The 10,984-nt window shown below is 38.0% G+C and overlaps 3 protein-coding genes across 5 annotated transcripts; 2 read left to right on the top strand and 1 right to left on the bottom strand.

The window, feature by feature from the left end:
* The first annotated feature begins 398 nt into the window (after positions 1-398).
* Positions 399-945, top strand: LOC117780426 (N-alpha-acetyltransferase 38-B, NatC auxiliary subunit). Its single transcript, XM_034616951.1, has one exon. The coding sequence runs from the start codon at positions 490-492 to the stop codon at positions 856-858; it is 369 nt and encodes a 122-aa protein (XP_034472842.1). The 5' UTR covers positions 399-489; the 3' UTR covers positions 859-945.
* Positions 946-3,119: 2,174 nt separating this feature from the next.
* Positions 3,120-4,448, top strand: LOC117782214 (geranylgeranyl transferase type-2 subunit beta). Its single transcript, XM_034619232.1, has 2 exons — positions 3,120-3,847; positions 3,909-4,448. Exons 1-2 carry the CDS (start codon positions 3,247-3,249, stop codon positions 4,334-4,336), a joined length of 1,029 nt encoding a protein of 342 aa, XP_034475123.1. The 5' UTR covers positions 3,120-3,246; the 3' UTR covers positions 4,337-4,448.
* On the bottom strand, positions 4,438-9,313 carry LOC117782212 (ectonucleoside triphosphate diphosphohydrolase 5). Of its 3 annotated transcripts, none has more exons than XM_034619230.1 (4): positions 9,095-9,313; positions 6,700-6,844; positions 5,372-6,501; positions 4,438-5,305 (listed from the first exon to the last, which is right to left on the bottom strand). In XM_034619230.1, exons 1-4 carry the CDS (start codon positions 9,122-9,124, stop codon positions 5,213-5,215), a joined length of 1,398 nt encoding a protein of 465 aa, XP_034475121.1. In that variant the 5' UTR covers positions 9,125-9,313; the 3' UTR covers positions 4,438-5,212. The 3 variants fall into 3 exon arrangements, with proteins under 3 accessions (XP_034475121.1, XP_034475122.1, XP_034475120.1); XM_034619231.1 differs by lacking the exon at positions 9,095-9,313 and adding an exon at positions 6,978-7,183; XM_034619229.1 differs by having other exon boundaries at positions 5,372-6,844.
* Between the last annotated feature and the right edge of the window lie 1,671 nt (positions 9,314-10,984).

The raw sequence follows: 10,984 nt of genomic DNA, 5'->3' as shown, positions 1-10,984 counted from the left end.
TATTCAAAATCTTTGTACCTTTCTTTAAATTTTTTGGGTTAGAAATTTTTAGATTTTTGCAAAATTTTGGTTAGGATTTTCTCAAGCTTTTGATACATATTTTTTAGAATTAAATTTTCTAACTTCTCTTCCCGTGGGCTGACAAACTTCAAACCTTCATTAAAATGCTTACCTAAATTTTGTCTAATTTTAAATTTTCATAAAATTTTATCAATTTTTTATTGAATTTTTTGCAATTTTTAATTTGAAATTTTTATCAGTGATGGGCAATATAGACCAAATAAGTTGACCATCGATAACAAACTATCGAAAGCGGTCAGTATTTCACGTATTTCACAATTTATCGATAGTGACTGCAAAAATACCTCTGCGATACATATTTATTGAACATTTATCGGTTACCTTTATCACAAAAGACCAACAACAAATAAATTACTGTATAATCGTTAATTCGCTCAAAACAATAAACAAATCTTTAAAAGTAGTAGAATGTCAGATCTCAGCATCAGCGGAGCTCAAGTTCAGCCGCAGCCACATCCACTTCCGCCTGTTACGGAACCTTTTAGGATAACTACAAACGCCCCACAAATGTGCGATGCCAACTTGACCCCAGGACGACGAAAGCTTCAAAAGTGGTTAGGTCGTGTGCTACGAATTGTAATAACCGATGGACGTGTCCTCGTGGGTTTCTTTAATTGTACGGATCGAGATGCCAACATTGTGCTCTCCATGTGTGCCGAATATCTGGTAGAGGGGCAAGAGCCTCGTTTACTAGGTAACGTTATGGTGGCCAAAAAACACATTGTATCGCTTAATATCGACGAGCCTACACCCTCTACGAGTCTTCCAACGCAATAGACAGGGATTCGTTAAGTCCCTTAGTTCTAATAATTATTAAAAGATGTGCATACAACACTGAGCAATAAAAGTTATACGCCATATGTACATCATAGTTTTATTAATAAAAATTATACCAAATGTTTAATTTACAACTCGAGTTTCAGTTCATTCAACTAAATGAAAAATGATTTTGACAAAAAAACAGCTGCGAGATTTGTTAATTACATAGGGAATCACAACAGACTGTTATCGTCTTATTTCGCGCTGTTGTTTTTTGTTTATTTTGACAAAACTGAAATACACTGGTCGGCTTATTTATTTTGAAAAAACGTAAAGTTAAATCTACTCATAATTTGAACAAACTTTATAAAGATTTTAGCATCAATGAAAAGGTCATTCAAATCCTGTTTGAATGATACAAAATTTTCCTTAGCCCATTGAAAGTTTTGAATTTATGTAGACGTAGAATTTAGTCAAGTTTTTAAACTTTTTTCTCGGGCTTAAAGAAAAATTGTTTCCTTTTCATAGAAAATTTTTCTGAGATCATCCCATACAACATCGGGGAAGTCCAGTTTCTCATTTAAGACATCTTTTCCAAATTTGGTGTTGGCAAACATATTGAAATCTTCGCTACCATATGCACTAACGTCCACATAGGTGAACCTGTAGGATGCGTCGCATATAGCCAAAAGCACAATTGAGTGGAATCTCTAAAATGAAAAATAATGTTATTAAATCTATGTTCATTTTATAAGTGTTGCCAGAACAGCTTTTTCCCGTAAAACCGGTCATTGTCATGGGTTTTGTTGGAATGTGTGTAACATGAAGAAGGATGCGTGGCAGTTACACTGATTCCTACATACTTTTATGGTTATTAACCTAGCAAATTGATACTCACTCCAAAACTATTGCCAATTTAAATTGTCGTAGAATGCAATCCCGACGAGTTTTGCGAATCGTCAGCAAGAGTGTCTCCAAAATTTCAAAATGCTTTCCAAAGCAACTGTAGCTCATGTTAAAGTTTTAATTGAAGTATTTCGGGCTTTTAGTCATGCTCTCGAACTATTTATAACAAACATTTCGGAAATAATTCAATAGAATAATTCAATGGCTTCTTACATCTGGTTACATTACAAAGGTGGCGGCCAGCTTTGCCACATTTAATTGAAGCAATAAAAGTTCGCTGCAATAATAATAATAATTCATAAAATATGCATACAGATCTATGTAAAGGGTGTTTTTTTTTTTTTTTTAGAGGTATAGAACTTCGAACTCAAATAAAACACAAGAAAATCGTTTAAATGTCCATCAATTTGGCTTTATTTTCGGTATGTCGGCAATAAAGCGACGAATGATGGCTTCCAAGTCCCCTAACTTTTGTGGTTTGTTGGCGTAGACGATGGTGTCAAATCACACGATCTTGGTGGCCAATTGACAGGTCCATTCCGCGAAATTATGCGCTCATCGAATGTTTCCTTCAATAAATCGATTGTGACGTGCGCTGTGTGGCATGTAGCGTCGTCTTGTTGGAACCATATATCATCCATATTCATGTCATCCAATTCGGGAACAAGATAGTCGGTTATAATAGCTCTATACCGGTTTCCATTAACGACAACTAACTCTCCAGCATCATTTCGGAAGAAGTATGGCCCAATGACTCCACCAGCCCATAGAGCACACCAAACAGTCAGTTTTTGTGGATGTCATGGCGTCTCATGTGGATTATCTTCACTCCAAATGCGGCAATTTTGCTTGTTGACGCTGCCATTCAACCTAAAATAAGCCTCATTACTAAACAAAATTTTGCGATAAAAATCAGCATCTAGATCAATCTCATTTTCGGCTCATTTTTTGCACTCGTTAAATTTTCTACCTAAATTATACCAGATCATCTGGTAATTAATAAATACAGAGTTAATTAGAACGCCTGAATTTCAAATAATGCAAATTTCAAAATGTAATAACTTAAAAAAAAACAATTTGCCAGACCGAAAAATTTTGCAGGGTGGCAATCTTTGTACTGGGTGACAGCCTTTGTGCCAAAGCAGTGTTTGCACACCAATGTTTCCAAGTCTTTAGGGAGAACAATAGCTGTTTCTGGCTTAAAAGCATATATATTTGTTTTTTGTGGGCACTTTTGCACAGTTTTACCAAAAATATTAAAAGCAAAACTTAGCTGAGAATATATTTAAAATAGCCAGATTTCCAGCTTATAGCAATTTTCAATTTTTTTTTAGCAAAGGAACACTGAAAATAGCCGAAACTAGCTATAAAATAGTTAAGTTGGCAACAGTGGCCGCAACTAAAGCGACTACTGGAATTGTTGAAAGAAATTAATAATGTCATCTCAGCAATAGACCAATTAATTGTTCAAAATCAACACTCAATTGAGCACAATCAGCGATGGACTTCACGACCTTCGTGAAGCCTTCAAACGGAGGCGGAAGTACTGCGAACGGGGAGAGGAATAAATTGCAATTTTGGAAACACGTCGAGTATATTGAGAACCATGGCAAACAGGAGGACGACTATGAGTATTGTATGACCGAGTTTCTGCGCATGTCTGGCATCTACTGGGGCGTCACAGCACTGGACATTATGGGCCAGCTGGATCGTCTGGACCGCAAGTCCATCATTGAATTTGTGAAGCGTTGCCAGTGCCCCGCCAGCGGTGGCTTTTCCCCCTGCCAAGGCCACGATCCCCATATGCTGTACACTCTGTCGGCGGTGCAGATCCTCTGCACATATGATGCCCTCGATGAGATCGATTGCGATGCTGTGGTGCGTTTCATTGTCGGCCTGCAGCAGCCGGATGGGAGCTTCTTTGGCGACAAATGGGGCGAGGTGGACACCAGGTTTAGTTTCTGTGCCGTTGCAGCGTTGACGCTGCTTAAGCGCATGGAGCAGAGCATTGATGTGGAGAAGGCGGTCAAGTTTGTCATGTCGTGCTGCAATCAAACCGACGGAGGCTTCGGCTCCAAACCTGGTGCTGAGTCACATGCAGGTGAGTCATGGTCAATTCCATTTAATAACTATATCGTTCAATGCGATCTTATCCATTGCAGGACTCATTTATTGCTGTGTGGGTTTCCTGTCGCTCACACAGCGTCTGCATTTGCTGGACGTGGACAAATTGGGCTGGTGGCTTTGCGAACGTCAACTGCCATCGGGCGGTCTCAACGGTCGACCCGAGAAGCTACCCGATGTCTGCTATTCCTGGTGGGTGCTCTCCTCACTGACCATTATGGGACGCCTGCATTGGATAAGCTCCGAGAAGCTGCAGCAATTCATACTGTCCTGCCAGGATACAGAAACTGGCGGCTTCTCAGACCGTACGGGCAATATGCCCGACATATTCCATACGCTCTTCGGCATCGGGGGTCTCTCATTGTTGGGCCATTCTGGACTGAAAGCCATCAATCCAACGCTCTGCATGCCGCAGTATATAATCGATAGATTGGACATTAAACCGCAGCGTTTAACGCTGGCGTAGACATAACGATATTAAGATTGAAGCTATAGCCAATGTTCAATATGAATAATCTATTAGGCGGACCCACAACACCTTCAGCTAAAGAGCACTAAAGAGTCCGATTCAAAGTCCACATCTTTATTTTGTATTCTTCTCTTCAACTCTTTTTTTCTTTTGCTTGTTTGTTATGCATTTATAAACTCGTACTAGCAATATTATAAACGAATATGTATATGAACAATATACATACACATATATAGCCTATTCTAATGTTTGATAAGCAAAGCGTGTACAATTTATTTTATTAGAGAGAAATTTAATAAAGACACTATTTTATTATTGCATGCGGATAAAATATTTAAAAAATAACTACGAGTTTCAATTGATAACTATAATTATTAGAGTTCTAATATTTTATTTTAGTTGACAACAGATTCGGAACGAACATATTCATGTATGTTGCAAAAGAGATTAAATTAATAAACAATTGCAGAGTTACATATTAATTTAAAAGAATTTATACAAATTAAATATGCCTGTATATATATAGTAAGATACATATATACAATAGGAAAGTATGGAGTGTAAGACTTAGAATAAAATAATATCGTGACGAATTAATTACATACAATAAACAAATCACACAAAATTACAAATGGAATTACAAACTAGAAACGTGTGTAGTGAAGTGTAGTGTAGTCACAGTGTGGTCTCAATTCAACTCAATGAATTCGCATCAATTAAAGACAATTGAAATTAATTTATAGCGCATAAAATCTATTAATGCTCTGATTAAATGTGTGTGTGTGTGTGTAGTATACTTCGATGCACGTCTAAGGCACTCTAGAAACAATTTCAGCTAAGTTGTTCGTCTACAATCTTCTAAGAAACGAAGCACTAGGAATTATTGAATTTCTCATCGCTGGTCAGCACATTGTAGGCACATCCCAAAGCCCAGGATATCTCATGACCATCGATCTTCTTGTAAAGCTACAACAAAGAAATAGTAAGTGATTAACATATGTGTTCGAGTTCTAATGAAAGCTATTGACACACCTTAACTTTCTTGCTATCGTTGAGACCAAATCCTTCCCGCAGCAGCACCGATATGAATGTCAAATCGAAGCACATGAAGGGCTGATCATCATTGGGTATGGCACAGATTTCCTGCGCCTTTTTGCGGTACGCCTCCACGGTGGTCTCGCCACCAGTTGTTGGATCCACCAATCCCGATTCGATGGCACGCTCAAAGTAATAACTGAACGCGGCTACCGCATGTTGTTTGAGTGTAAATGGTTTTGGCTTCACCAACGGCATCACTTTGCTCTTTACCAGCTCCAGACAGGTATCAAAGTCAACCACTGGCTGCTCGGCTGAGGATTTGCTATTCTCCTTGCCACTGACTTGGTACTTGACATTGCCGTAGATCCAGGTGCGATTGGCAATTATGGGATTGACACAAACGCTCTCCACCACAGTATCCTCGGCATTGTAGCCCTTGGTGAAGACAGCATGACGGGCGGCCATCAAACCCAATCCCAGATAGCTGTGCGTAAACACATTGATCTTTTTGCTGGATGTGACCACCTCATGCATGTACTTGTCGTACACGGGCACCTGTTCCGGATCTGTGGGCGAGAAGGTGACTTGGGTGCTGCCGCCACCCAAATCTAAGGCAGCTGCCTGATTCGTTTTGGACAGACGGCCCAACAGAAAGTTGACCGTAAACCAACTGAAGATGCCCTCATCGGTGCCGTCCATAATCTCCACCGCATCGATGTCCACACTGAACTCGGATTTGGCGAACAGATCTCTCACAGCATTCAGCAGATTCTCCGCCTTGCTCTGTGGCAGCAAACGCAATCCAGCGGTTGCCTTCAGCACCAATGGCGTCGATGACCAGTGCTCCTTGGGTATAAAGGCGCGTGCCTCATCCAACAGCAATTTGATGGAATGCGCTCCCTCGGCAGGATTATCAGCAAACGAGCTAAGACCGGGTTTGCGTTCCTTGAACAGCTCCTCGTAGAGCACCAGTTTATTGTCGATGAAGCTGCGATTGAATTTGTAGGCCAGGACACGACTGCCCGTGGAGCCGGCATCAATGATCGCTGCATATTGGACCTTGCTGTAGCCCAGCTTGGAGGCGAGACGGGCCAGATATGGACTCGCATTGTCCGACACAAAGCCTGCATCATGTCCATGGGAATGACGTGGCGTCGAGGGTTTCGTTGTTGTTGTGGTGGTGCGTGGAGTATGTTGATGTAGACGCGTGTCCATGTGTGGCGATTCATGAAAGGGAACAGTAACAGTGGGTAAATTTGTGGTTTTAGTCGATTTAGTCACACTTGGAATTAAGACTTTAGCATAATACTTGTGATACACACCAAAGACAAAGAGCAGTAGGACTACAGATATTATTAAACATAGAAATGATAATTTTAAGCCGCTGGTCACACCGCCACGTCCGGCACTTCCGCTTCCGCTTCCCTTTCGTCGATTCGACTGCGACGACTTTTCATCGCTGGCCAGCTGAAATTGGGAATATTAAAATATCAAAATTGCAAATATTATAAACTACATAAATCAAGTATTGTTGTTGTTGTTGTTATTGTTATTGTTACGTCTAATTGTCAAATTAATTAATTTGTATGTTTTACTCTACCAGCTTGTATTCGTATCTCATTTCTGCTGCGTTTCTTGTCTATAAATACCCAGCATATTCTTTAAAACACATGTTGGCACTTGCGTCGATTGTTTGCTCTCTTTTTTTTGCTGCTCGCTTTTCTTCTAAGTTTGAAATTCTTTTGATATGCCGTGTCTTATCTGCTTTGGCAGACCCAACAAAAAATGTCAATTTTGTTGTTGCTGTTTTTCTCATTGTCAGCAGGTGACGAGGGCTGGACAGCATTCAACTATCGATAACTAGCGCTGCCCAGGGTAGCAGTAAATCAGAAAGCCACGCTTTTAGCATTTTTTCAAATGTACTAAAAATTGTGGTTTAGACATTTTTATGTACTAAATTCTATACAGCCAGTTAATTAATTATTTTTTTCTATTTTATTTTAACTTGTGCTTAGAATGATAAGCAGGAATTATAATAAAACAATATTTAATAACCCACGAATGTTTTTCGCAAAATATATCATGCGATTTCCCAACTGTGTAATTTAAATAAGAAAATGATTTACTCTATTAAAGATTTCTTAGATATCATAACAAATTGATTAAAAAAATTAGTTTATTTTGTAGAGTACGCGAAAATGCACCCTAATTACATATTTATAGAACGATACACACATATGAATAAATAAAGTACATGATGTAATGAATTATAATAGGTGTTAGGTGTAATGAATTATAATAGGTGTTAGGTGTAGGTAAATATTTAAGGAACGCTATCGAAAATTGTCGAGTCATGCAAATAACACACTTTTTTATACTACGTAATGAAGATCGACAAAAACTCTATTTGAAGGTTATCACACGTATACCTTAATGTTATGAGCTCTATGATAAGATACATATTCATACCATTTGGACGGTTTGTTTTTGTTAAGTGGAGAAACGTTAACAGGTCTTTTAGCTTGATTAAATATTGTCGCTGAAATCGCAAATACAACTGACGAAATTGCCATTATTTAAACAAATGTTTTTTCACTACTTTTGTGGCCGATGTTCAAATAAATTAAACTATGAACTGGCCACTTGGCAGCTGCAATTGTTTATATATATACCTACTTAATTACCATGTCAAATACATTGTTAATGCATTAAAAGGCGGAAAATCTGTGCTCATTTTACACATTTGAGAATTTGAACAGCTGCTTCTTAGTTCTTAGGCGCCAATTTATCGATCGGAAATAAAATCAATTGATAATTGAGACACCCAGACACAATTTTGTTTTGAATTTGTTGATAAGTGTGCTGAGTAACGCAATGGGGGTTAAATTGTGTACTGTTCATGCTTTAGTGGTCGCTTAGTTGCTTATCAACTCGATGAATAAAAATAGCTACTGGCTGAGTATTTCATCAGAGATCAACATAATGGTTGGCGTTATCGTTATGTAAATAAACATGCACAAGGGTTAAGAAACATGTTTAGATTTATGTTCAACCTGTTTTGCTCTCACCGCAACAAAGAAATGAATTTCTTGTAGCTTGTATCTTGCAGCTCGAAAGCCAATTGTCTAACAAAAAACGACTTGCATGCCAATAATTTAATGACCTTGTGGTCTAGAAACCAGCAATACATGTGGAATGATCACCAATTCCGAATACATACCAAATTTAACCGGCCGGTCAATGTGCGGAATACATATATAACAGACTTGAACTACATAAATACAGAAATATGCTTTGTACAAATGATATATCGACAAAATAAACCTGTTTTTTTATTGACATTACTAAAACTAGCTTTAAAACTCTTATAATCGTATTTTTCACTTGTGCCTTGACTTTGACTTTATAAGAATGTATGTATGATTTACTTTAGATTACTGCATCTTTCAGATCCATTTTCGATACTTTATTAACACGTTCGCTAATGTTGCTCATCTCTATCTATCTGATTCATAGATAAGCCGAACGCGGGAAACAAAAACAACAGAATTGTTAAGTGCCGCGGCAATCAATCAAGGTATGTAATTGAACATTTAAATAAACTTGGCACAACAACAATTTAACATTGTCTTTAAGTTCCGCATCAGCTGAGCATTTGTGCGGGTGTTTGTATGATGCATAGCATTTAATTTCATTACCCTTTTAACCTTTGCATACCTTTCTCTTTCGCACGTCGGTGGTGGACATTATGTTGATACTTTTGTACTAAATTAGTGTAAACTCTATGAACTTTAAACTGTATTCACTAACACATTCGCATATATGTGTTTCTCAATCACTGACTGCTCATTGAAACGAAATGGTTATTCGAATACGTTTAAAATCTATTTGTAAATAACGCAACAACCACGTCGCGCACTAAATGGCGTACTAAATTCAACTAATGATTGGAATCAGCTGTTACTGCTGTGGAAGGCTGCCACCCGGTCCAAAGGCTGCCACCCTGCAAAATATTCCGATCTGGCAGCATGTATCATTTTAATCAAACTGCAAAAATAGTTTGCACCCAAGAAATTCATCTATTTTTGAATTTTTTTTAATATTGAAGATAGAATTTTTTAAATTCTTGCAGAATTTTGGGCTGACGAGTTTCAGACGTTCATTAAAATGTTGTTCTTAATTTTATCTAATTTCAAATTTTCAATTTTTATCAAATAATTAATTTATTGCAAAGTTATTGCATTTTAAAATTTGCATTAACTTAAATTAACATTTATCAGTGTGGCCACACACAATTGCATAGCAATTTCAATTTTCCGGATGCTTTCCAGCCAGAAACAGCCATTTTTTCAGCTAATAGAGATTTTCACAAGTTTCATAAAACGGCTCTTAAAATAAAAATTATGGGATTTTAGTGTTGGTAAATTTTTTATTTTTGATACCAATTCCCTTTTTTAAGGTCTGGCCACTTTTTTTTGCTATTTTCTTTTGACATCGGCTTCTGTTAAAGAACGCATGATTTTTCACCTTGCCATGCAGGGTCACACTGCAGTTAGTACCAAAACAAATGCCGATCGGAGAAGTTGCGCGCGTGTCTGTGTTGCGCCGCGAGCGTACTGAGGAAAAACTAATTGCAAATTTTCGTTTTATTGCGCAAAACAAGCTAAATTAGCACAAATAACTAAATAGTAATTTACTTCAATATATATTTATTTAAAGAAATGATATTTGTAAACATATTATTATAAGGAAGTGCCAAGAATAATATTCGTGAATGTTTCGGCCGTCGCACGTATGAGTGTGTTTGAGTGTAAGTGTAAAGCGTAGTGTAAATTAAAAATGCAAACAATTGCATTAAAATAAGCGTAAATGCATAAATTAAGTTCAAGCTGCATAAGAACCGAACCGAAGGCAAAAGTTAATTCAAGCAGCGTAAAACAACAAAAGTTGTAAATCCAACATCAAATGTGGGGCCGTATGTGTGTGTGTGTGTGTGTGTAAAGACGGCAACAAGAGCGCAATAAGATAAAATTGAAGGTTATTCTCTACAAAAAAAAAACAAGTGTTCGTTTGTGTGTGTGTGAGAGAGTGTGATATAGAGAGAGAGAGAGAGAGAGGCACAGAAATAGGGAGAGCGCACGCTCGCTCAAAGAAAGCAGCGCACAAAAGCAAATGCTGAAAATGTCAATAAACTCTGCAAAGGTGAGGAAAAACGCAACGCAAGAGTATCTGGGCAAAGGCAATGGTAAAGGCAGCGCTGCTCTGCTGCCGTGTAAAATGAAACCCAGAGCAGCAACAGCAGCAGCAAAGAAAGCAGCCAGCAAGCAAGTGCAAAAAAAGAACGACTCACACACACACACACACCAACCCACTTGTATTTACATGTACATATATATAAAGAAAGCGCACGTCGTGTGATTCTTATTGGATAGCGTTGCAAAAAAAGAAAAAAAAACAATTATTTCTGGTTTTGGCTTGCAGCTTCCGCGTTTGGTCGCCGCAAACTTTTGCAACTTCAACAGTTGCCGTTTTGCAGCATTTTGTTTATTTACTTTTTGTCAATTTGCTGCTTCGTCGCTCGTTAACCCACACACACACACATGCACA

This window comes from Drosophila innubila (genome assembly GCF_004354385.1).
Source record: "Drosophila innubila isolate TH190305 chromosome 2L unlocalized genomic scaffold, UK_Dinn_1.0 4_B_2L, whole genome shotgun sequence".
Taxonomy (NCBI): domain Eukaryota; kingdom Metazoa; phylum Arthropoda; class Insecta; order Diptera; family Drosophilidae; genus Drosophila; species Drosophila innubila.
The sequence above is the reverse complement of the archived record's forward strand: the minus strand, read 5'-3'. Positions and strand labels throughout refer to the sequence as shown.

Bases quoted from the DNA above. Each gene is read 5' to 3' on its own strand.
- LOC117782212 (XM_034619229.1), bottom strand. From the start codon at position 9,124: ATGTCCACCACCGACGTGCGAAAGAGAAAG. The intron at 6,845-9,094 runs GTATGCAAAGGT...TCCCAATTTCAG, and splicing joins CCGACGTGCGAAAGAGAAAG to CTGGCCAGCGATGAAAAGTC. The intron at 5,306-5,371 runs GTGTGTCAATAG...TCTTTGTTGTAG, and splicing joins ACGATAGCAAGAAAGTTAAG to CTTTACAAGAAGATCGATGG.
- LOC117782214 (XM_034619232.1), top strand. From the start codon at position 3,247: ATGGACTTCACGACCTTCGTGAAGCCTTCAAACGGAGGCGGAAGTACT. The intron at 3,848-3,908 runs GTGAGTCATGGT...TATCCATTGCAG, and splicing joins TGGTGCTGAGTCACATGCAG to GACTCATTTATTGCTGTGTG.
- LOC117780426 (XM_034616951.1), top strand. From the start codon at position 490: ATGTCAGATCTCAGCATCAGCGGAGCTCAAGTTCAGCCGCAGCCACAT.